General features: G+C 41.7%; 1 protein-coding gene across 1 annotated transcript in view; it reads right to left on the reverse strand.

Moving 5' to 3' along the window:
* Nucleotides 1–2,184: 2,184 nt before the first annotated feature.
* Nucleotides 2,185–25,272, reverse strand: part of LOC140205524 (uncharacterized) — a 65,394-nt gene continuing 42,306 nt past the window's right edge. The window contains exons 4-5 of the mRNA XM_072273146.1: nucleotides 12,742–12,926; nucleotides 2,185–3,203 (exon numbers count right to left, since the gene is read on the reverse strand). Coding sequence (XP_072129247.1) covers nucleotides 2,355–3,203; nucleotides 12,742–12,926 — 1,034 coding nt within the window. The 3' untranslated portion in view covers nucleotides 2,185–2,354. The remainder of the gene's footprint in view (nucleotides 3,204–12,741; nucleotides 12,927–25,272) is intronic.

The following is a 25,272-nucleotide window of genomic DNA, read 5'->3' on the forward strand; positions in this document are numbered from 1 at the left end:
CTTGGATTCAATGTGTCCTAATTTTCTGGGCCAGGCTTCCTTGCGGGGACTTGTCTAATGCATTAGTAAAGTCCAGGTATAACACATCCACTCTCTTGCCTTCACCAAAGGAGGCAACCTCCTCAAAAAGCTCAGATTTGAGAGGCAGGATTTCCCATGCATAAAACCATGCTGACTTTTCCTATCAGATCCTGTTTTTCCAAGTGATTATAAATCCTATCCTATCCTCAGGAAGTTTTTTCTGCTGCTGACACACACTCAGTGGCCACTTTATTAGGTACATCTGTACACCTGGTTGTTAATGCAAATATCCAATCAGCCAATCACGTGGCAGCAACTCACTGCACAAAAGCATGCAGACATGGTCAAGAGGTTTAGTTGTTGCTCAGGCCGAACATCAGAGTGGGGAAGAATGGTTGTCGGTGGCAGACGGGGTGGTTTGAGTATCTCAGAAACTGCTGAAATCCTGGGATTTTCACACATAAGTCTCTAGATTTTACCAGTTCTGTGGGCGAAAATGCCTTGTTAATGAGAAAGGTTAGAGGAAGATGGCCAGACTGGTTCAAGATGACGGGAAGGTGACAGTAACTCAAATAAATATGCGTTACAACAATTGTGCGCAGAAGAGCATCTCTGAACGTACAGCACGTCTAATCTTGAGGTGGATGGGCTACTGCAGCAGAATATTATGAACTTTCACTCAGTGGCCATGTTATTAGGTAGAGGAGGTACATAGTAAAATGGCCATATTGTAAGCCTCACCAGCTAGCAGTTTTCTGGTTTATCTCCAGTGCCTTTCTTCAATTTGGTATCAACAGCAACTACCCTCCAGATTTCTGGAACCGATTGTACTGCTTGGGAACACGTTGATCCTAATATTTACAGCAGCTAAAAGCCAGCTCTTTTGTTCAATTTTTGCACTCCTATCAGTTCTTGTATTTTTTTTGGTAATTTGTACACACAAAGTTGTTCATTCTTTCACAAAATTTAATTTACAATTAGTTTTGTATTTTAGCTTGTAAGCCACTGGCCACAGTCCTTTAGTGCCAACCTATGTTTTAACACTGACTAAACATTCTCGGGCCAAGGATGGTGCAAGGAACTTATTACAGCTATTGTTACAATGCTGCAGCCCAATCAGTTTATATTAAGCTTCAATTTTAATATAAATAAAAACATTAATTGAATGATTTGCACTCCAAGTGCACAAAAATCTCCTTCAGCTAGTGTAGGTTGCACTGATAATAATTTCCAGGTAAAACCGTGACTGTCCCAAAGTTAAACCAGGCACTTTTGATTGGTATCCAAACAAATGCAGCTGAACTTCATAAATGAACAGGCGAAATTACATAGTAAGTTCAGCACTGTACTTTTCACCATCTACACTGTACTTTCTATGAATACAGAACAACTGTCTTCTGACAGTCACAAAAACAAAACAAAGAGCAAAACTGTAAACAATTATGAATGGGATGTGAATTCAGGGATCTTGTTTCTGGTGGCAATCTTTTGCACACGGCACCTGCCAGATTCACCTTGCACTGCTCCAGATACTTGCAAGCTTATATTTTTTAAAGTCCATAAATGATTACAGCTTTGGAACGTGCTGTTTCATTGGTCAGTCAGCACACAGTGTTTTATGGGGCTCCATCAGGGCAGGCATTTGTGGATGTGTCCACACAAGCACATAAAGGAGATCATAGGGTCCCCCTCCTCCCTCCACCTTTTCCCCACATCTTCTCTAGCCCCTATCTGCCATGGATGAGATACAACAATCTTTTTTTTTTAATGCCTCTGTGTGTGTGTGTGTGGTCATTGGTAGAATTTTCTTAAGATCTAATGTTCTTCTTGATGAAAAGCATGGCAAATTCTCAGCAGCTGCAAGCTGAGAATTTCTCCGGAAACCTTTCTCCATCAGTAAAATACAGCTCAAGATTTACCATTTCTTCCCAGGTAGGAGACAGTGTGCTCTAAAAGAAATTGTCATCCAATTTTTCCACCGTAATTAGAGTGACCCACCTTGGCATTTGTGATAAATGGAATGATACTACAGTTCACCTAAATGGGTCCAATGGAATATCTTGTCACTCTTTTATTTATTCCATTTGGAAAATGATGCATATAATTTACGGGAAAAATTTAATGCAGGAAGAAAATAATGGACAACTTATAAAAGTGTACATAAATACGCTAGGAAGGAAATAGTTTGCCCAAGTTTTGTATCTGAAACAAAGTATTCAAGCCAAACAAACTTGCAGGCAAATGTTTCAAGTTTTTAACTTTTGACCAACAGACACTGAGAGAATCGTTAAGGCATTTATTTGGACAGGCTGTAAAGATACAAGACTTAAAGATTAAGTCCAAGCTATCTTTCGAGACAGTGCCTGCTTAAAACACCCAGGGTCCTTTTTCCCTGGCCTCAGTGACTTCTCAAGTGTTACTAAAAGATTCTGATGGCATTCCTGGATATTCAGTGGATACTTGGATCTCACAAATTCATATGCTGTCATAAGATGCATGTTTTGCTTCAGCATGAGGTACTGTATAATACACGTAGGTGCCAGGGAGTACCCGTCCCGGCAATGAACTAGGACTCGTTTCTGTTTCTCAGCTGATGCGCTGATACAGCCATTGATGTCTTCAAAGCAGTGTTCTTTCAAAGGGAAAACATCTTCATTTGAAAAGTCATTGATGTTGACCTTGAGACGAGACCAGCTGTGCTTTACATTCTTGGAGCAGGTACACGGGATGAGACACATGTTCAACTCTCCAGGGAGGTTGCTCATATCAATAATGCTATCAATGTTGTTCTTGCACAGGATACGTCCACTGTAGGCGGCATTCAGATTCCCCACATAAATATATTCAGTCACCTTGGCAATGACAGGTTCAGAGTACTGCAGCTGCTCAGGGATGCCGTGCTTGCAGTCCCTTGGACTGTCTGTTTTGCTTGAGGTCTTGCGACTGTGGTTCTTCAGTTTTTTGGACCCAGACCTCGAGGGTGGGTTGGAGTCCGATTCTGAGCTGCTGTTCCAAGGTGGCGAAAATAGAGAAAACCTGCTGGAGGACTTGGTCTTGGCCAGTGTTTCGTTGGAGCCTGATAAATTTGACGTAGATGTGGCTGATCCAGAAGCACAAAAGAGGGAAGCTCTCTCCAAAGACCCTGTGCTGCTTGACGCCCCGGTTGAGTAGGCCTTGTCCATCTGAAAGAGATGGTGAAACTGTCAGGGAAAATATTCTTCTCATTAGACAGAGAATGGTACAGCACAGGCACAGGCCCTTTAGCCCATAATGTGTGCTGACCAGGATTTCAACCCAAACTAAATCTAACCGCCCACACATAATGTATACACCACCGTTCCCACCTGTCTGCTTCCACCACTCCCCCGGCAGCACTTTCCAGGCCCCTATCGGTCCGTGTAAAAAAAATTGCTTCATAAATCTCCTACACTTCCCCCCCACTCCCACCCCGACTTTAAAATGACACTTTCTAGTATTTAGCATTTCCACTCCAGGAATAATTACTGACTATCTGCATCTTTATATTCTGTCAGGTTGCCCCCTCAACCTCTGAAAACAATCCAAGTTTGTACAACCTCTTCACATTGCTAAACTTAACAGGACCGTCAAAAATGACTTAATAATAATGTAATGAAAGAATACGATTTTTGTTTAGATAAAATTAGTTGTTGGATGATTTTTGCATGGCAGAGTTCTGATACTTTATTCTTGATGAGGCAACAATGATGAGACAAGAACAATGATGAGATGCCCTGCAGAGAGGTGGTGAAAGAGCTCAAGGCCTAGTGTCAGGCAGATAACCTTCTCCTTGGTCTTACTGCCAAAGAGGTTATCAACTTCAGGACAATCTGCACCACTCACACCCTCTTCACCGCAGCGACAAGCAACTTCAAACTCCTGGGAGTGCACAAACTCTCATGGTCCCAAAACACATCCTCCTTAGTCAAGGAGGTCACGCACATCTATGCTTTCTGAGAAGGCTGAAGGAAGCTGGTCAATGGACATGATTTTCTGCCGATGTACAGTTGAGAGCATCCTAGCATGCTGCATCACCGTCTGGTACAGAAACTGCACTGTGATGGACAAGAGGGCTCTGCAACGAGTAGCTGAAACTGTCCAAAGCATCACTGGCACATGCCTACCTATCATCAAGGACATATATCCAAAAAGGTGCCAGAAAAAAGACACCACAAACAAGAGAAAATCTGCAGATGCTGGAAATCCGAGCAAGACACACAAAATGCTGGAGGAACTCAGCAGGCCAGGCAGCATCTATGGAAACAAGCACAATCGACGTTTCGGGCCGAAACCCTTTGGCAGGACTCAAGATAAGCCAGCAATGTCGTAAAGGATCCCTCCCACCCTGCCTATGGACTGTATGTCCCACTCTCATTTGGGAAAAGGCAGCATCCACGCCAGGACCACTAAATTCAAAAACAATTACTTCCCCCAAGCCATCAGGTGAGTCAAATCCTCCGCACATTAACCCACCCCACCACCACTACATACACATCACTTAGTGTCACTTTATCAATCAGTCTATGTACATATAATCAGCCTATGAATAGAACAATTATTTGTACATTGAGTTTTATGGGATTGCTTTTATATTTATTGTGTTTTTATTGTGTGCTTTATGCTTATGGTGTTTTTTTAATGCTTCTTTGCATCCGGAGCAACAATCATTTTGTTCTCCTTTTCAGGAAATGATCCTGAATCTTGAACGGTTTTCCAAAGAGTGTGGTTTCAACAGGGTGACCAACCAAATCTATAAGTGTGCAGTCACCTTGATAGTACTAGTTGGTTCCCAATATTACAGGGTGTCACTGGTTGAATGCATGAGGTAGTTAAGGCACCCTAAGATGAAACGAGGTCAACTGTTAACCTCAAGGAAGTACGATGTAGAGGTGTGTTAAGATTCCCAAGCAGCTGTAATGATGCTTTTGGTTTGTTGTAGTCCATCCTGTCTAATCTGTCCACACTTAGAAAAAGCTGGGAGACACCATGAAGTCCAGAACTATGCGGGTGAACGTCACATGATTACCTATTGTGATACTGTAAAGACCGAAGGCAAACTAAAGGCAGAAACCAGGCAGCCGAACTGATGTGAGGGCACCCTCCTGTGCACTGTAGATAAGATATGGATAATTACAGTAGCACATTCTCTCTCCACAAAACTGCAACAACGTTAAGATGAACAAGATGCACAGGAGTAAGATGGTGCAGAGAACAAAGCAACTTTGGCTTCTTCTTTTGAAGAAGAGGATGAGGAAGAATAAAAGGAGACAAAAAAAGTGGCTGAAGACAATGCAGGCAATATACCACCTGCAGCCCACATTTTTGCCTGGGATGTCCACTGCTGTGATTCTCTTTAGTTGCACCAATACATGTCATCTGGAACCAAATATAAAAAGAACTGCTCCAAACTACCTTTGTGCACAACCTGATAACCACAATCAGCCCCCCACAAACACAAATCAGCATTCCTTTCACAGCTCCACACTCTCCTGCAGTAATTCATACTTCCCCATTCATCATCATGTCTAAAGAAAATACACCTGCCAACCCACAAACAAAAAAGAACAAGTCATGCAAGAAAGAACTACAAGCTTACATGTAATTCCAGAGGATCTTTCCTGGGCTCAGAACGCCAGTGTCATTACAAAGAAGCATGGCAGCACCTCGATTTTCTTAGAAGCTTGCAAAGATTTTGCATGTCATCTAAAACTTTGACAAACTCCTATAGATGTGTATCATGTCCTGGTAAGGAAACACCATGCCTTTGAATGGAAAATAGTGGACACAGCCTAGTTCATCACAGGTAAAGTCCTCCCCACCATTGAGCACATCAACAAGGAGTGCCGTTGCAGGAAAACAGCATTCATTAGCATGGACCCCCTACCATCCAGGCCATGCTGCCATCAGGAAAGAGCTACATGAGCCTCAGAATGTACACCACCAGGTTCAGGACCAGTTATTAACCTTCAGCCATTAGACTGTTGAACCCGAGGTTCTAATTCCACTCAACTTCACTCACCCTAAGATTGAACTGTTCCCACAACCCATGGACACATCGTCAAGGACTCCTCATCTCATGTTTTCAATATTTATTGATTATTATTGTGTTGTTTTTTTCTTTTTGTATTTGTGTACAATTTGTTGTCTTCTGCTCATTAGTTGTTTGTCCATTTTGTTGTTCGGACCATATCCTTTCTACCTTGCCCATTTAAGTGACTGGCTAAACATTTCTGAATATTAGACCAATCGAGAGCTATAGGTGCAGGACAGGAAAATGGAGTTGCTGTAGAAGATTAGCCATGATCTGTTGAATGGTAGAGCAGGTTCACAAAGGCAAATGGTCAACTCCTGTTCCTACATTTCGTGTTCTAATGTAATTGTGAGGTTTATGCAAAAACCTACTCTACAAAAATTCTCATAAAAGAATGCAAAGTCTTTCTGAAATATTTGCATTTTTTTCCAAAGAACTTTAAAATGGGTATTAACTCTGAACTACAAAAATGCTGATGTTTATTGAAAAAAATGTTCTCAATGTGCTCTTGAAACATTAACTGTTCTGTCGGTGACCACTGAAACTGCAGAGAGTTGTGGACACAGTTCAGCACATCACAGAAAGCAGCAGAGCAGCTTTCCCTCCATGGACTCCGTCTATTTGTCTCACTGCATCAGCAAAGCAGCAGGCATAAGCAAACACCTACCCCCTCTCTCCCTGCACATCATCCCTTTTCTCCCCTCTTCCATTGGACAGAAAATACAGAAAACTGAAAGCACATACCAGCGGACTCAAGGACGTTACCCCACTATTATAAAACTAATAAATTGTTCCCGAGGATAAGACATATCCTTGACCTCACAATCTACCTCATTATGACCTTGTACATTATTGTCCACCTGCACTGCTCTTTCTCTGTAGCTGTTAAACTTCACTCTGCATTCTGCTATTGCTTTACCTTGTTCCACCTCAGTGTAGTGTATAATGGATTGATTTGTATGAACAGCATGCATGACAACCTTTTCACTGTACCTTAATACATCTGACAAATTTCAGTTAACAAATTCACCAGGAAGTATAATTGCAATGTCTTCTCAGCTTAAAGTGCTTCTGTGTTAGGAAGGACAAAAAGAAACATGGACTATATTGGAAAATTGGAGGGATAGGAAGGTAGACAGAGGGGGTGGGGTGGCTCTACTGGTAAAGAATGGCATCAAATCAGTAGGAAGATGTGACATAGGATCGGAAGATGTTGAATCTTTGTGGGTTGAGTTAAGAAACTGCAAGAGCAAAAGGACGTTGATGGCAATTATATACAGGCCGCCCAACAGCGGCTGGGACGTGGATCAGAGGTTGCAGCAGGCAATAGAAGAGGCGAGTCAAAAGGGCAATGCTATGGTAGTCATGGGAGTTGTAGCATTTTGGGAAAATCAGGTTGGTAACGGATCTTAAGGGAATGAGTTTGTTGAATGCCTAGGACATAGCATTTTAGAGCAGTTTGTCGTTGAGCCTACTAGGAGATCAGCTATACTGGATTGGGTGTTATATAATGAACCGGAGGCGACTAGGGAGCTTAAGGTAAAAGAACCCTTAGGAACCAGTGATCACAATATGATTGTGTTCAACTTGAAATTTGATAGAGAGAAAGTAAAGTCTGATGTATTTCAGTGGAGAAGGGAAATTACAGTGGTATGCAAGAGGAGTTGGCCAAAGTAAACCAGAAGGAGATGCTGGCAGGATGTCAGCAGAGCGGCAATGGCGTGCATTTCTGGGAAAATTGAGGAAGGTGCAGGACATGTGTATTCCAAAAATGCAGAAGGACTCAAATGCTAAAATAGTACAACCGTGGCTGACAAGGGAAGTCAAAACTATTTTAAGAGCAAAAGCAAGGGCATACAACAAAGCAAAAATTAGTGGGAAGATAGAGGATTGGGAAGTTTTTAATAACCTACAGAGAGCAACTAGAAAAAAAAATCATTAGAAGGGAAAAGATGAAATACGAAAGCAAGCCAGAAAATAATTTCAAAGTGGATAGTAACAGTTTTTTCAAATATATTAAAAATAAAACAGAAATGAGAGTGGATATAGGACCACTAGAAAATGAGGCAGGAGAAATAATAAAGGGGGACAAGGAGATGGCTGATGAACTAAATGAGTAGCTTGCATCAGTCCTCACTGTGGAAGACACTAGCAGTGTGCCTAATGTTGTAGTGTGTGAAGGAAGAGAAGTGGCTGCAGCTACTGTTACAAGAGAGAAGGTCCTCAAAAAGCTGAAAGACCTAAAGGTCCATAGGTCACCCAAACCAGAGGAACTGCACCGTAGGGTTCTGAAAGAGGTAGTGTTAGAGATTGTGGTGGCATTAGAAATAATCTTTCAAAAATCAGTGGACTCTGGCATGGTGCCAGTGGACTGGAAAATTGAAAATTTTACTCCACTCTTTAAGAAAAGAGGAAGGCAGCAGAAAGTAAATTATAGACCAGTTAGCCTGAGCTCAGTGGCTGGGAAGATGTTAGAGTCAATTGTTAAGGATGAGGTGATGGAGTACTTGGTGACACAGGACAAGATAGTACAAAGGCAGCTTGTTTTCCATCAGGGAAAATCCTGCCTGATGAACCTGTTGAAATTCTTTGAGGAGATAAGTAGGATAGATAAAGGGGATGTAGTAGATGTTGTATATTTAGACTTTCGGCAGGACTTTGACAGGGTGCCACACATGAGGCTGCTGACCAAGTTAAAAGCCAATAGTATTACAGCAAAGTTACTAACATGGTTAGAGCACTGGCTGATTGGTAGGAGGCAGCGAGTGGGAATAAAAGGATCCTTTTCTGGTTGGCTGCCAGTGACTAGTGGTGTTCCGCAGGGGCTCGATATTGGGACCGCTTCTTTTTATGCTGTATATAAATGATTTAGATGATGGAATAGATGACTTTGTTGCCAAGTTTGCAGATGACACGAAGATTGGTGGAGGGGCCGGTAGTGTTGAGGAAACAGGTAGGATGCAGAAGGACTTGACAGATTAGGAGAATGGGCAAGAAAGTGGCAAATAAAATACAATGTTGGAAAATGCATAGTCCTTTCTACACTTTGGTAGTAGAAATAAATGTGCAGACTATTTTCTAAATGAGGAGAACTTCCAGGAATTTGAGATGCAGAGGGACTTGTGCAGAACACCATGAAGGTTAACTTGCAGGTTGAGTTGGTGGTAAGGAAGGCAAATGCCATGTTGGCATTCATTTCAAGAGGTCTAGGACAGCAGTCCCCAACCACCGCGAGGAAATGATATGATTTGGTGATATGAGTCAGCTGCACCTTTCCTCATTCCCTGTTACAGCCAATGTTGAGCTTGAACGCACGCGAGGTTATTACGCACGCATCATCCATGTCAGCACGGGACGGAGATCAACTCCTCGAGCTTGCAAATGACGACGGGCTGAAAAGTATGTTTGACATAACATCTCTGCCGGCATTCTGGATCAAAGTCAAGGCTAAATATCCTGAGATAGCCACGAAAGCACTGAAAAGGTTGCTTCCATTTCCAACATCTCTCTGCAATGAATGCAACAAAAACTAAATTGCAGAATAGACTGGACATAAGGAACCCCCTTCTATCGCTGTCTCCCATCACCCCTCGATGGCACCGTCTTGTTGCAGGGAAACAAGCATAGGACTCCCACTGATTCAGCGATATTGGTGTGTTGCAATGGTTTTATATGTTCATACAGGGAACGTTTGTGCTGTGTGTTTAATATTCAAACGTTACTTAAAATGTTATGATGCTATTGACTTATAAGTGACTTATATAACCATATAACAATTACAGCATGGAAACAGGCCATCTCTGCCTTTCTAGTCCATGCCGAACACTATTCTCACCTAGTCCCACTGACCTGCACTCATCTCATAACCCTCCATCCCTTTCCTGTCCATATACCTATCCAATTTTTCTTTAAATGATAATCTCAAACCTGCCTCTACCACTTCTAGTGGAAGTTCGTTCAACACTTACTTCAAGCTCCCCTGTCCTTCCCTGATAATTGACTTATCACTATATTCATGCGAGAACAATATGTGCTGTGTGTTTAATATTAAATTTGTTAGATAAACTCTTTAGAAACAAAATTGAGTGTATTAGCCACTTATCACCTATATTCCGGTAGTGATTAATACCGCCCCACCCCCCAAACAGAATTGCCAAAAACTATTGTAGAAAAAAGTCAGCACATACACGTACGCGCACACAGGTGCCCGTGCAAGGCTTCATAGTCATGGTAGTCTTTCTCGGGTAAACACAACGTATTTGACTGCTACTCTTGTCCATTGGCAACCCTACCCTCCCCACCACCGGGTGGGCCAGTCCGCAAGGATATTGTCAATAATAAACCGGTCCGCGGTGCAAAAAAGGTTGGGGTCCCCTGGTCTAGGATACTAGTGCAAGGATGTGATGCTGAGGCTTTATAAGGCACTGGTGAGGCCTCACCTTGAGTATTGTGAACAGTTTTGGGCCCCTCATAGCAGAAAAGATGAGCTGGCATTGGAGAGGGTCCAGGGAAGGTTCACAGGGATGATTCCAGGAATTAAAGGGTTGTTAATATACAAGGAACATTTGTTGCTCTGGGTCTGTACTCGCTGGAATTCAGAAGGAAGAGGGGGGAATCTCATTGAAACCTTTCGAATGCTGAAAGGCCTAGACAGAGTAGATGTGGAAAGGATGTTTCCCATGGTGGAAGAGTCTAGGATAAGAGGATAGAGGGGCGCCCTTTCAAAACAGAGATGCAGAGAAATTTCTTCAGTTAAAGGGTGGTGAATTTGTTGCCACATGCAGCTGTGGAGGCCAGGTTGTTGGATGTATTTAAGGCAGAGATTGATTGGACATGGCATCAAAGGTTACGGGGAGAAGGCCCGGAACAGGGGTTGAGAAGGAGATAGAGAAAAAGGATTAGCCATGACTGAATGGCGGAGCAGACTCAATGGGCCAGATGGCCTAATTCCGCTCCTATGTCTTATGGTCTTACGGTCTTTTAGTCTAAACTGTGGAGATGACTGGAGATGGTGATGAAAGGCAAGCCACTGGAATTAAAACTAATAAATAAGTATACAGACAGCCAAAGTCACCCAGTGCCGACATTGTCCGCAGTTAGTTCAGCACCATTTGACAAGAGATAAGGACAGGTTAACACTTCATAAACAACTCAGCCACTCTCAACAGTTCTGATGATGATCCTACCAAATACTTGTTCATTTCCTCTCTATATTTCCTTAGCCCTTCCTCAAAAGTATTCTTTACAAATGTTAATCAATATTCTATAAGAGATGATGCGTAGCATTTTGTTTTAGTTGTAATGTATATACAAAGGAAAAGAGAAAGGGATGCCAAACTTGATTTTGTTGAGATAACTGCCGGTAGGTAACTTTGGTTAATTACAGTAAACTAGTAACACCTCCTGCACAAGTGATTCAGGAGCAGCACATGCTGAATTTGATGCTTTTAAAAAAGAGTTGATGGACTCAAGTAGACAGAAGAAGGGCTTCAACAACGTACATAAATTGCTGTCCTTCTTACACCTTAATTGCTACCTAGTCAGCTACGAATTAAAAGTGGACAGTAGGGTGTCAGGTGAGAACAGTACTGGAGATCTGATACTCATCATACCCCACCTGCTGCACATGACTGACACTGTGGACCACACAAAACTGTGGCAGATTTATGGGCAGCTGGAGGTTGCAGGACTCAACTACAACATGAATAGCAACCTGAAGAAACTGCAAGAGCATAAAAAGAGGAGGAGAGTAGGTCACTAAGACCCTCAAGCCTGCCTTGTCAGGCATTCTGATTATGGCTAATCAGTGCCAAGGCTTCATCTCCTCCTTTGTGTCAGATCCCACTGCCGCAGTTCCCCGATTCTTTAAAATTTATCAATTTCCTCTTTAAATTCCCCCAGTAATTTAGCATCCACAACTCCTCTGAAAGACAGCTTTCCAGAGATTCACCATCCTATGTGAGATGTTCCTGCACAGCTCAGGTTTAAATAATAACATCCTAGTCTTGTAACTATGCCCTCCAAATGATCTTTTATGCTTCAGTGAGATCACCCATCATTATGCTGAACTCCAAAGAATATACATCTAATTTCTTTAGCCACTTATGATTGGAAATCCTCTCAAACCAGGAGGTAGCCTAGTAAATTACTATTGGACTGTCTCTAATGCCATAAAGCACTGAAAGGCAATATACATCAAAGAAATGAAAGAGAGAACACTAGTTCTAATATTCCTTTCATCTCTGTTATTTAAATCAACAATGTGATGAGTTTAATTAAAAGTATAAGAATTCAAGTCACAGGTTCAGAGAAGTAGATATGGTCTATTCTGCACGGGCTCACTTGCTGAAGGTTAGGACAATCTCTTTTTCGTCCCATCAGTATCAACAGAATTTTATGAAACAACAGAAGACAAAAAAATGATTGCAGTTCCAACAAATCAAATCCTTTCATAATTGTCATCCCTTCCAGGATATGTGTGTCTACTGAGATTTACTTATGGGTACCATTGATTTGTTTCCCACACTAGCTGGTGGCTCACTAAAATATCTAATCATCTTCAGAGTTTAGATTGCTTTCCATGGTCCCAGCCCACCCGTGACCACACCTGGCAATGTTTCTTTACAGTAAGTACCACACTTCACTTAGGGTTGAAAATATCTCGCACATACCTGAGATTTCAGGCTGCTTTTAAAATCATGGGATTCCAAGGCCGCATATCTCCCGTTGCCATCTGAAGAGACTGATAGACAGAGAGGCCTGTGCGATCGGACAGGAAGCTTCGGGGTCGAAGTCATGGTTATGTGCTTGTAGCTGGGTCGCTCGCTTCTACTCATTCCCAAGTTTGGGCATGAACCTGTGGAATAAAAGAGAAAATTATCAAATGGAATTTATATTCTTTGCCTTCTTTCTAAAGTAGATATTTCCCATAAATTTACAGCTTGTAATAACTGAAGGCAAGCAGAGATTAATTGGCTGGTGATGCAAATGGGGCTCTGCGATAAATGATTAAAACCACCGATAATTATAGAGAGATTGAGGAGAACAAACAAGGTAGACAGCTGAATGTAGGTAACTCTGATGTTCTGGGCCTGATATCCAACTAAAAGCAGGAGAGTTTTATGGCTCCATTTACTATTTGATTGCTGTGTAGGAATCTAACAACACACTGAGGTCGGATATACAGAAATCGAATAACACACCGAGGTCAGGTACGCAGAGATCCAATGACACAAAGAGGTCTGGATGACCATCCTGCATATCAGATTGAACGTGGTACCACTGTTGCCAAGTTTAGGAATTTATATTTTCCAAAAGGAATGATATTCTTTGCTCCCAATATTTGTTGGTAAATAATTTCCCTAAAATATTCGTTCTGGTATACATACAAAGTCTGCCAAGTAGGGAATGCACTTCTGTATTTATTCTGCTTTTTCTGATTTAACAGTGGACAATATTCTAGAACACTACAAATTTGTCCTTTAATGCAGATTCAGCTAAAAAAAAGCCATCCTTCTCTCAGTGGATGTTTTGAGAAATGGTCCACGCTAGACAGGGTTCCTCAGGATAGTGAACTGGCATAATGGAGGATGAGGTGTTATTAAGGCTACTGCTCAGGAAGCCAACTTTACAATCATGGTCAAGGCAAAGGAGAGGAGTACGGTGTCAGAACGAAGAATGACTACTACCCACCCCCCTCACTTTGACCTTTAACTCCTTCTCTCCTGCCTATCACTTCCTCCGGGTCTCCTCCTCCTTCCCTACCCCCATGGTCCACCCTTTTCTCCTATCAGGTTCTTTCTTCTCCAGCTCTTCACCTTTCCCACTCACCTGGCTTCACCTGTCACCTTCCAGCTAGCCTCATTCGCCTCCCCCTTCCTTTCAGTCTTGAAGAAGGATCTCGGTCTGAAACGTCAACTGTTTATTCATTTCCACAGATGCAGCCTGACCTGCTGAACTCCCCCGGCATTTTGTCTGCCTTGCTTTCTTTTTAATATGTTTACCCTACCAGCTACAAATATCAAGGAAATAACTAAAAATGAAATGAGGTTTGAATTAGGAATGATCATCTTGTCTCTCCATCTCACGAATTTCTCTTGCATATTGTTAATCGAGTTTTTCCTTCTTTTCAATTTCTAGTCAGTAGGCTTGACATTTTCTCTAAAAATATCCAAGGCAGTTAGTTGTAGTTGGATAACAGTGGTGTGCAGAAGAGTATCTCTGAACACACATCACATTGAACCTTGAAGTGGACGGGCTACAGCAGCAGAAGACTAAAATATACACTCAGTGGCCACTTTAGTAGTAGAGAAGGTACCTGATAAAGTGGCCAAGAGTGTATACTTATATATACTTATCCAACTACCGCTTAAATGCATTTCAATATTCCCTTCAATTAATCTGTGTGAACAAATGGTCTCATTCTCACCACTTCAATTAAAGTATTCCTTTTCTGATTTTTTTTAAACACATTGATGGTCTCTTGATTTCAAATGAAAGTACTCTGGTGTCTATGCCATCACACCATTCATAATTTTAAAGACCAATCTTAAGACACAGCTTTCCCATCTCTTTTCAAAATAAGATCCAAGGTGTTAAGCTCTTACTGACAGAAATAGCCACATAATGTCTGTGGGCCTTTTCTTTACTGAGAAATCAATATGGTCGAGCACAATGTAGTTATCGGTTGACATTTCTGCACAAATATAACATTCAGCAACTGCCCTTAGCTGTTATTTCTTGTCCCTATTTAGAGCAGAGTGCCAGAGGTTATATTTCTGTTCCCATGCTCAATCACATGAGCCAATCCAGACAAAAACAGACCTGAAATTTTGATTAATACACAAAATACTGGAGGAACTCAAGTCAGGTAGCATTTACGAAGGAGAAAATAAAAGCAGCTGAAGTTTCAGGCTGAGACCCTTCATTCGGACCCTTCACAAGTCAGCAGAAGACAGAGGACTGTGGTTGATGGGACTTTTTCTAGTTGGAGCTCCGTAATTAGTGGTTTCTGCAAGGTTCTGTGCTGGGACCTCTGCTGTTTGCAATGCGCATAAATGACCTGGATGAAAATGTAGACGGGTGCGCTAGTACGGTTGCAGATGATACAAAGTTGGTGGTGTTGTGAATAGCATGGAAGACGGGCAAAGAATACATCTGGATATAGATCAATTGTAGATATGGGCGGAGAAATGGCAGATGAAGTTTAACCAAAAAAACGAGAAGTGATGCACCTTGGTAGGTCAAATGTAAGGAGGCAGTACTCTGTTAAGGGCAAGACTAGAGGGATCTGGAGTCTCAGTTCATAGCTCCCTGAAAATGGGTACACAGGTTGATGGGGTGGTTAAGAAGGCATATAGCATGCTCGGCTTTATTATTCAAGGCAATGAGTTCAAAAGTCAGGAAGTTATGTCGCAGCTTTGTAAAACTCTAGTTAGGCCACATTTGGAGAAATGCATACAGTTTTGGTTGCTGCATTTCAGAAAGGATGTTGAGGCCTTGGAAAGAGTACAGAAGAGTTTTACCAAGATGCTGCTTGGATCAGGAGGCATGCACTATAAGAAGAGTTTGGATAAACTTTGGTTGTCTTCTCTAGAGTGGCAGAGGCTGAGGGGAGATTGCAGTCTATAAGATTATGGGAGCCATAGATAGTGTACACAGACGGGGTTTAAATATCTAATACCAGATGGCATGCAGTTAAAGAGAGAAGGGATAATTTCAAAGGCAATGTGAGGGGTAAGCCTTTTACACTGAATGATGGGTGCCTGGAATGCAGTGCCTCAGGTGGTAGTAGATGCAGAAATATTCAGGCACGGGTTCCCAACATTTATTATGCTGTGGACACCTATTATTGATCAAGGGATCCATGTATCCCAGGGTGGGAATCACTGCATTAGGGACTTCTAATAGATGTTTACATAGGCACATGAATGTGAGGACAGTTTGGTTTAGTTAGCAATTTGAATACTAACTTAATTGGTTCGTAACAACATTGTGGACCAAAGGGCATGTTCCTGTGCTGTTCCATGATAAATGATCACAACTGTATCCCTGATCTCCATAAGCACCCTGCCCATTCCTCCCCAAGACCTTCTGCCGTTCTACCCAATTTCTCCATCTTCCCCACCATCATTTTCCTTTCAGTGCTATCACTTCATCTCTTTCCACACATTTCTCTTGTCCCCACCTAATCTCAGTACATCCACCCCCAACACCACCCTTCCAACACAGCTCTCAGCACATCCCCTGCAGTCTGCTCTCCTCCCAGATCCGAAATGCTCCAACCTTCTCAGCTCCCAGCAATGATGGAGCAACCCCGACTCTGTCTGGGCCCCACCCACTCAAACTTCAGAGGTCCACTGATCCCCAGCCTTTCTCAGCCAGGCCATCAATGGCACTTTGAACCCATGATCTCTTCATAGCCTGATGTAATTCCCTTTACCACTGAACCTCTGTCCTGTTTCAATATTTTCCCATCCCCAAAATTGACATTTATCACAATAATAGCCGTCTCCCTTTTTTTGACTTGCTGTTTAAGAGTCTGATGCCATAGGCCAGCCTCAACAGCCAACCAGGCTTGCACTATGGCTGAGAAAAATTCAACGGAGCCTGAAGGGAATTTATTCTTTACCTCGTTATTTCCCTTCCTCCCAGCCTATCTCTGGAATTTAAATGTAAAAAGACACCAAACTACTGACAAGCACAAAAGATTCTGCACATGCAGATGCATAAAAATAAATACATAAATTTGACAGCCACATACTCAAAATGCTGGTGGAACCAAGCAGGTCAGGCAGCATCTCTGGAGGAAGGAGGCTAACAAAACATCATTAACCTGCAACATTCATCTTGTTTCTCTTCTACAGTTTCTGTCTGACTTGCTGAGCAGTCTGTGCACTTACTGGTTTAATAATAAAACTTAATTTTGATAATCACAAAAGAGGAAAAATTGGCGGATAAAGCACTCAGAACTTAAAAGGTTCAAAACCACAATTCAGAAGGATATGCAAGAAATATTTTAGGCTGATACAGAGAGGAAGTTCAAAAAAAGTTAAAAATTAAAAGGGAAGTCAGGTGATGAAGACTGGGGTAAGAGTTAGGGGATTCTTCCCAAAATGAGAAAGTATTACATAAAGAATCTTGTTCTTACCACCAAATAATCAGATGGGTTTTCTAAGGCACCACTTCAGCAATTTTTGCTAACTGTGGAATTTCTGGCCCTACACCGGGTCTTGGAAAGAAGATAAATATCTCGCTTCATTTTTGCCACAAAATTTCTGGCAATTCAAACATACTGCCATATATCCTGCAACGTCCGCGATTCAGAATCTTTCCTTTCACTTTAAGGACCGTGCAGCATTTGTTCAGCACTATAACAAAGTTCCTGGCTAAATATTAACACAAGGAGCACTGTGTGTATGTCTCAGAACAAAAGCAGCAAAGTGATCAGCCTAAAATGTGGCTGTTTACTTTCGAGCACTTGTCTATGTCTCCGTCAGCACGGTAAACAGCAGATATCTCCAAGCTTGAAGCTCTATTGGCTGCACCTCTGGATCTAGCTAATAAATTCTGCAGGCCCCTTTGCTTTTGCAAATAAAGGATTTATTACGTTACCAACAAAATGTAATAAAGAGGTTTTCAAAGAGTAAAAGCTCAGAGGGAAAGAATGAACCGTACATTCACTATGGCAAATAGGGACAAGATGTGTTACATTGCAGGAGGAAGAGTGCATGTGAGATATGACAGGGAAGGGGAATGCTTAGATCCCTAACCTGTTGTCCAGAAGGAGGGATACATTGGAAGGGACAGAAAGGGGATTGAGTCAGGAATGAACAGAGATGTGTGTGTGTGTGTGTGTGTGAGAGAGAGAGAGAGAGGCAGAGTGAAACAGAGAGCAGGAGACATCACAATACTGAAGAGAAATAACTGAACTGGTTATTGTTTAACAAGGAGAAAATTTATGACACAGAAAGAGGCCATTTATTTTATCGTGACTGTGCCAGTCAAAAAAGAGCCTCCCAACCTAATCCCACCTATCCTTGGCACCAGGTCATAGCTCTATAGGTCATGGCTCATTAAGCACACATCCTTGTACCTCTGAGGTGTGATGAAAGTTTTAGCGTTTGCCAATTTTTCATGTTAAGACCCACTGGGTAAAAAGTTTTTCCTCATCTCCACTATAATTCTTCTACCAATTACCTTAAATCTATGGTCCTGTTTCCTCCATATTCTCCAGAACTTCCAAAATCTCCAAAGGGATCCAACCACGAAACATATCTTTACCTTCCCCCTCCCAAATTTCCACAGGGATTGCTCCCTCAGTGATTCCTTTGTCCAACTGACCCTCCCCGCTAATCGCCTGCCCGGCACTTACCCCTGTAAGCAGCCTAAGTGCTACACCTGCCCATACACCTCCTCCCTCGCCCCCATTCAGGGCCCCAAACAGTCCTTCCAGGTGAGGCAACACTTCAGCTGCGAATCTGCTGGGATCATCAGCTGTGTCTGGTAACTGCCTTTACATTTGGTGAGACCTGTTGTAAATTGACGGACTGCTTCATTGAGCACCTCCACACCATCCACCACAAGCAGGACTTCCTGGTGGCCAAACATTTTAATTCTGATTCAGATTCCTGTTCCTGTTCCGATGTTTCGGTCCACGAGCTCCTCTTGTGCAAGATGAAGCCACTATCAGGGTGGAGGAGCAACATCTTACAGTCCGTCTGGGTTCCCTCCAACCTGAAGGCATGAATATCTGTATTTCCTTCTTGGAGACAAATTCGCTCCCTCCCTTCCAGTATTCCCCACTCTGATCTTTTCATTCTCCTCACCTGTCTATCAATTCCCCTCGCTCCTCCTCCTTCCCTTTCTGCTATGGTCCACTCTCCTCTCCTACCAAATTCTTTCTTCTTCAGACCTTGACCTTTCCCACCCACTTGGTTTCACCTATCACATTCCTGTTAACCTCGTTCCCCTCCCTCTACCCTTTTACTCTGGCATCTTCCCCCTTCCTTCTCAGTCCTGAAGTAGGGTCTCGGCCCGAAACATCAACTGGGTATTCATTTCCATCGATGCTGCCTGACCTGCTGTGCTCCCCCAGCATTTTTTGCGTTGCTTTGGATTTCCAGCATCTGCAGACTTTCTTGTGTTTATCTAAGGCCCTGTTTTTGATCCCTCAGCTAAAGGATAGAGGTAATTATTTTCTATGTTGCTTATAATGCTTCGATTAGCTCTCCCTGCTGTTCTGCAGAAAATAATCTTATTCTGTGCTGTCTTTTCTCTAACTAAAGATCCAGAGTCTTGTCAACTGGTTCATAAATCTCCCTGTAACAATTTGAAGTCTTTAAATTCTCCCCAAAATGTAGCAGCAAAGGGATTGTTTAAAAGGGAAAATGCTGGATTCTGTAATCCATAACATACAGAAAAAGAATTAAACTTATTCTGAGGTTTTCGCTGTTGAATATTTTAGTATTTAAAATAAGTTGATTCAACTTCTTTCAAATACTTTAAGGCTGTTGTAGCAACAGAAAACTGAATGCAACAAGAATGTCAGCAAATGGAAAGAAATCAATATAAGAGGATTTAATAGATTAAATCATGAACAAAAATGAATGAGCTTACAGCCCAGGTCCCTGAACATCCTCCAGAGCAGCTCAATAGGTCCACAAAACATGACCTTGGCACCTGTCTCACATGCTAAGAGCAAACAACAAGGCATATCAATGATTTATAAATGGAGATAACATATGCTTAACCCTAAATAGTTCAACAGGGGAAAACGAAATAGAACACTCTTCCCTTTAAATGTTAACTAATTTTTTTTTCCCACATGTGTGGTCTCACCTTCTGAATATTTCCAGCATTTTCCATTTTTATTTAGAAGAATGGAAATCCTGCAACCAGAAAGCGGAAAATCCTACAAAAAATAGTGGATTCGGCCTAGTGCATCATGGGTAAAGCCCTCCCAACCCAGTTAATGATCTCTTCTCGCTGCTGCCATCAGGTAGAAGGTACAAGTGCCTCAGGACTCGCTCCACCAGGTTTGAGAACAGTTTCTAACCCTGCGCCATCAGGCTCTTGAACAAAAGGGGATGACTACACTTGCTCCATTATTGATGTGTTCCCACAACCAATGATCTCACTTTCAAGGACTCTTCTCATTATCTCATGTTCTCATTACTTATTGCTATTTACATATATTTGCATTTGCACAGTTTGTTGTCTTCTGCACTCTGGTTGATCTTTCATTGATCCGGTTATAGTTACTAATCTATTGATTTACTGTACTTGCCCACAAGAAAATGAATCTCAGGATTGCATATAGTGACATATATGTACTTTGATAATAAATTCACTTTGAATTTTAAAAGCACTGGCAGAATAGAGAAGCCTTTCCAAATCTGTTGACGTGGTGGTTAGAAGCTGATACAGAGATGGAGGAATTAATAGAGGTGCAGAATCCATATGTGAATCCTGCACAAGCAGTCAGGCAGCCATTTTATATTCTGTGAAGTCCTCATTTCCATTGCATTTAGGAAAGGGGAGTAGTGGCAGCATTTAAGAGGGATTTTAAAGCCTATGCCAAATGCTAGAGTAATGTGCATTTCTATACAGGGCAACAACTACATTTAAAAGAGGTTTCAATGCTATTTGTGTACGAAGGTGTCAGGAAAAGCTGGTAATATGAATATCTCCTTTGGCAGCTCATCTGATATTAATGGAAGTGCTCCCTTTATACCTGTTGGCCAGCCACCTGCCCACAACAGACGTACAGTGGTACTAGCTAGCTGATTCCCATTTGCCACTGATCAGGCAGCCTAAGCACTTCCTGTCAGTTGGAGCGTTGATGATGCTGTGGGAGATAAGTTTGAGGGCTTGAGTAGGTATAGTGTAGGGTCGGTCATAATTTTTAAAGCCACTTTTCAGTGTTGTTACTATTGCACTGTACAGTGGGTAATTCTAGATAGCAAAGATCTCTGAGCATGTAAATTCTCTGACACTGATTAAGGGAGTTCATTGGAAAAGACACCATACCTTTCTTTCTGAGGGCAGGCATGAAAATGCTCTCTCATGTTGTTATGATTTGCCTGGATTTCACACACTGCTTCTTTGCTGTATGTGCAGATATTAATATGGCCATAAAGTCATCAAACACGTGATGCACAAAAATTTTTGACAACACTGGTGTGCCTGACATGCTCTGTGTTTATGCATATCCACAGAACCTTGTGACTGCTTTGCTTTTGCACAGGTTGCTAATGATGATTGGCAAATTACTTTTGTCTACTGAAGGACAGCTACAACATTAAAAAGCAAGTGTCCTGCTAACATTTATACAGTGGACTGCAGTTAATTGGGACACATTAGAACCAGTTCATCTTGGCCCAAATAAACAGCTGCCAACGAGCTAGTTCATGGAAATAGTTAAAAAGATGAAAAAAAACAAATGTAATAACAAATTATATATTTAAGTGAAATACTGAAGTTATGTACTTACATTAAATACAGAACAAATTAGAATACTACCAGTAGTATTACAGTCCTATAAAACTGTACTAGTTCCTAATAGTTATTGACGGAAAAAATTCATCCAGTGTACCCAATGAACAAAGTCAGTTCAGATACCTAGTACAGTAATGCAGTTCTGAATTGTCTTACTGCTTGTTTCTCACTATCAGTAACAAAAATCACTGCATTTTGAACAAACACACGCAAGTGATATTATTTAAAAACTGTCGCTCCAAACACAATGTAGAGTCTAACAGTCACACAAGTGTGAACAACTGATGCTAGTTAGAACCTGTTTGGCAACAATCTCCTGCCCCATATCAACAAAGGGAATCCAGGCAATTTTCTTTATCAGTTTTTGTTCTTTAGGACTTGTCCTGAGCTGTCCTAATTTATCGATTGCCCAATTAACCAGAATCCACTGTTTTTGTGAAAGAAATTGTCAAGTTGGTAGCATTTCTTTCACAGATGGAACTGCTTTTGCACAAGCAGGAATTTAACTGTCAGTTAACTGCAGTAAATATGGGAACATGCAGAGAAAGGAGGATAAGAAAAGCATGAGCTGCAGAGAGTAGGGAAAATGTCCTTTATCCCACCCCCATAATGTGTCAGAGGACAAATAATCGTAATAGAAAAATATTTTATGGAGGGAAGGGTTAGAATAACCTTAAAGTAGGTTAAAAGGTCAGTTCAACATCGTGGGCTGAAGGACCTGTACTGTGCTGTACTGTTTTATGTTCTAATAGGCAAGTCTTGCAAAGACCCAGCTCTGGAACAAACATATGGGAACTAATTTAAAATATAAAGTGCAGGGTAATCTTTCTTTTCTACAAACAGTAGTACAGGTTTAAGTACCCCACATCTGAAATTCCAATATCTGAAAACCTCCAAAATCTGAATTGTTTTTTTGAGAATTCCACAAGAGTCTGGAAAAATGCCCAGGTGATGCACGGGTCTCTGCTTGACAGAGACAGTTTGGAGAAGTGACCTCATAAATGTAATGAATAGAAGTTAATGAAAAACAGAAAAACACCCCATAAGGAGCAAAATGAAGATCTCAATCGTGTATCGTCAGCGTTGGAGTGAACTTCTGCTGCCTAACTGCATGCTGATCATGAAACAAACAAAGATCTATCACGATGAACTGAAAATTGAAGGTAATTGTGAATATCTAGCAGGCTGACTTCGGAATTTTAAGAAAAGGCACAGTATTAAATTTTGCTAATGCGTTGTTGATGAAAATCTAACACCAGAAATCTACAATGCTGATTGTTTTTATACTTTACATAAAGTCTAAAGCAAAATATAAATGCAGTTTACTGTAAACTTTTAATCAGGCGGAAACAGAAAGCCTGCCATTTGTTGTTTCAGGTATTCTCCAGAGGCTGCTGTGCTGTGGTTGTTACCCTGCACTCATTATATTTGTAATTTATACTGTTAAGTACATATAAGTGATGAACAAGCATAAGATTGCTTACTGGTAGTACGTAAATACTGAGTCGGAAATGATGGTGATCCCAAGTTATCTTATTATATATTCCAACATCTGAAAAAATCCAAAATCCAAACTCCGGCCCCAAGGATTTCGGATGAGGGGTACTCAACCTGTACTAGAATGCACCCCATAATTAATCTAAATAGCTCAATTGAAGCTTTAAGACCATAAGTCAAAGGAGCATAATTAGGCCATTCGATTTATTGATTCTTCGACCTTTCATCATGGCTGATTCCCTTATAATAATACTAGTAAGGGCTTCAACGTTTATGGAGAGAAGGCAGGAAATTAGAGTTAAGAAGGATAATAGATCAGCCATGATGAAAAGTCTGAGCAGAATCAATGGATCTGGAGGGGAGGAGAAGATGGCAGCGCGATGCAGCGTGTGTGGCTGCTCCGAATTGATATTGTATGTGTGAAGTAGGATGTCGTGCACAATCCTGATTTGATGGAGACAGCTGTAAGAAACATAGAGGAACATCTGAAATGCCTGCCTTGCTGCCGCTGCTACTGTGCGATCGAGAATCTCCGGAAGGGAAGGCCTCAAATCCTCGGCTTTGCCTATTGCCTGTTGCCGGGGCCAGGGTCGAAGCGCTCGGCAGAGATGGTGCTTGGTGCTCGGTGTTGGAGAGCTGGTCGGAAGTTCGAAGTTTTCCAATGGATTTGGAGTCGGATAGTGGTCAGGTGCTTCCAGGATGCTGCGTCGGCAAGTTTGCGGCGCTGGAAGCTCATGGCAGGAAGAGTTTTCTTCCTTCAACCGTCTGCGTGAGATGATGGGACTTTCGAGAGACTTTGAGTTTTTTTTACTGTGCCCATGGTCTGTTCGTCTATCAAATTACGGTATTGCTTGCACTGTTGTAACTATATGTTATAATTATGTGGTTTTTGTCAGTTTTTTTTAGTCTTAGTTTGTCTTGTGTTTCTGTGATATCATTCTGGAGGAGCAAATTGTATTATTTCTTGATGCATGCATTACTAAATGACAATAAAAGAGGACTGCGTGTCCCCTCATAATCTAATCTAATCTAGAACCTATCAACCTCCATTTTAAGTGTACCCAAAGACATGGCCTCCGCAGCTTTCTATGACAATGAATTCCACAAATTCACCATTCCAGAATCCACTGAGTTTTGAAAGATCACTACTAATGCCTCCACAATCCCTTCAGCTTCCTCGTTCAGAACCCTGTGGTGTAGTCCAACTGGTCCAGGTGTCTTATCTACCTTCAGACCTTTCAGCTGCCCAAGCACCTTCTCCTTAGTAATAGCAGCTACACTCACCTGCCCCCTGACATTTTGGAATTTCTGGCATATTGTTGGTGTCTTCCACAGTGCAGAATGATACATACTGGGCTCAACCACAAACTGGTCCAAAAAAAACAACTATCCTGCATGTACTCTGTAAATACCTTTTCTTGATGTCCAGCTCCAACCTGATTTTCTCAATGTACCTGCATATTGAAATCCCCCGTGACTAATGTAACATTGCCTTTTTTTTACATGCCTTTTCTATCTCCTGTTGTAATTTGCCAGATTTGCCAGCTTTACCAGATTCACAGCAAAAAAGGTAATAAATTCTTCTATCTGGTACAAAGCTTTTTGGGCTACAAGGAAGTTTATCAACTGAATGCATGATGGAATTCATTGTTTTGGATAGAATTGCAATTTTTTTTCCAGGTCTCCATGCATATAAATGATGGCAACTAAATCTGCATGATGCTATCAAGTAGCGTGTAATTATGTCTTATTGTGTTAAAATTAAACTAATTTATGCTAGCAAGGACATTTTAAGCTTCTCCTCCAGCCATACAAGATTGTGAGGCCTACATAATCCAACCCGAGACAGACTTCGATGGGTTGCTTGACTCAAAGGGTTGGGGGGGGGGGGATTCAATGCAGGAATGTGGCACTGAATTAAAAGTTCAGCCATAATATTATTAAATGGGGGCAGAATGTTGTATTCTTGCTTATATTTGTTATATACTTAAAGGGTTCAGTCTGACCAGGCTCATGGAAGTGAAGTCTAGCCCAGGGATCCTCCTACCTGCAAGTAAATCTAAGATTTCAATTTCATTCTTGTACTCACTACCCCTGCCATGTGTTGCAAGCCCATACCAGGCCCTCCATTGCTAGACCCCAGTTCAACTGAGACCTCAAAGTATATCACTATCTCCCACTTCAATATCCTGGATTGAGTTTACAAA

The sequence above is a fragment of the Mobula birostris genome, chromosome 11 (genome assembly GCF_030028105.1).
Source record: "Mobula birostris isolate sMobBir1 chromosome 11, sMobBir1.hap1, whole genome shotgun sequence".
Classification (NCBI taxonomy): domain Eukaryota; kingdom Metazoa; phylum Chordata; class Chondrichthyes; order Myliobatiformes; family Myliobatidae; genus Mobula; species Mobula birostris.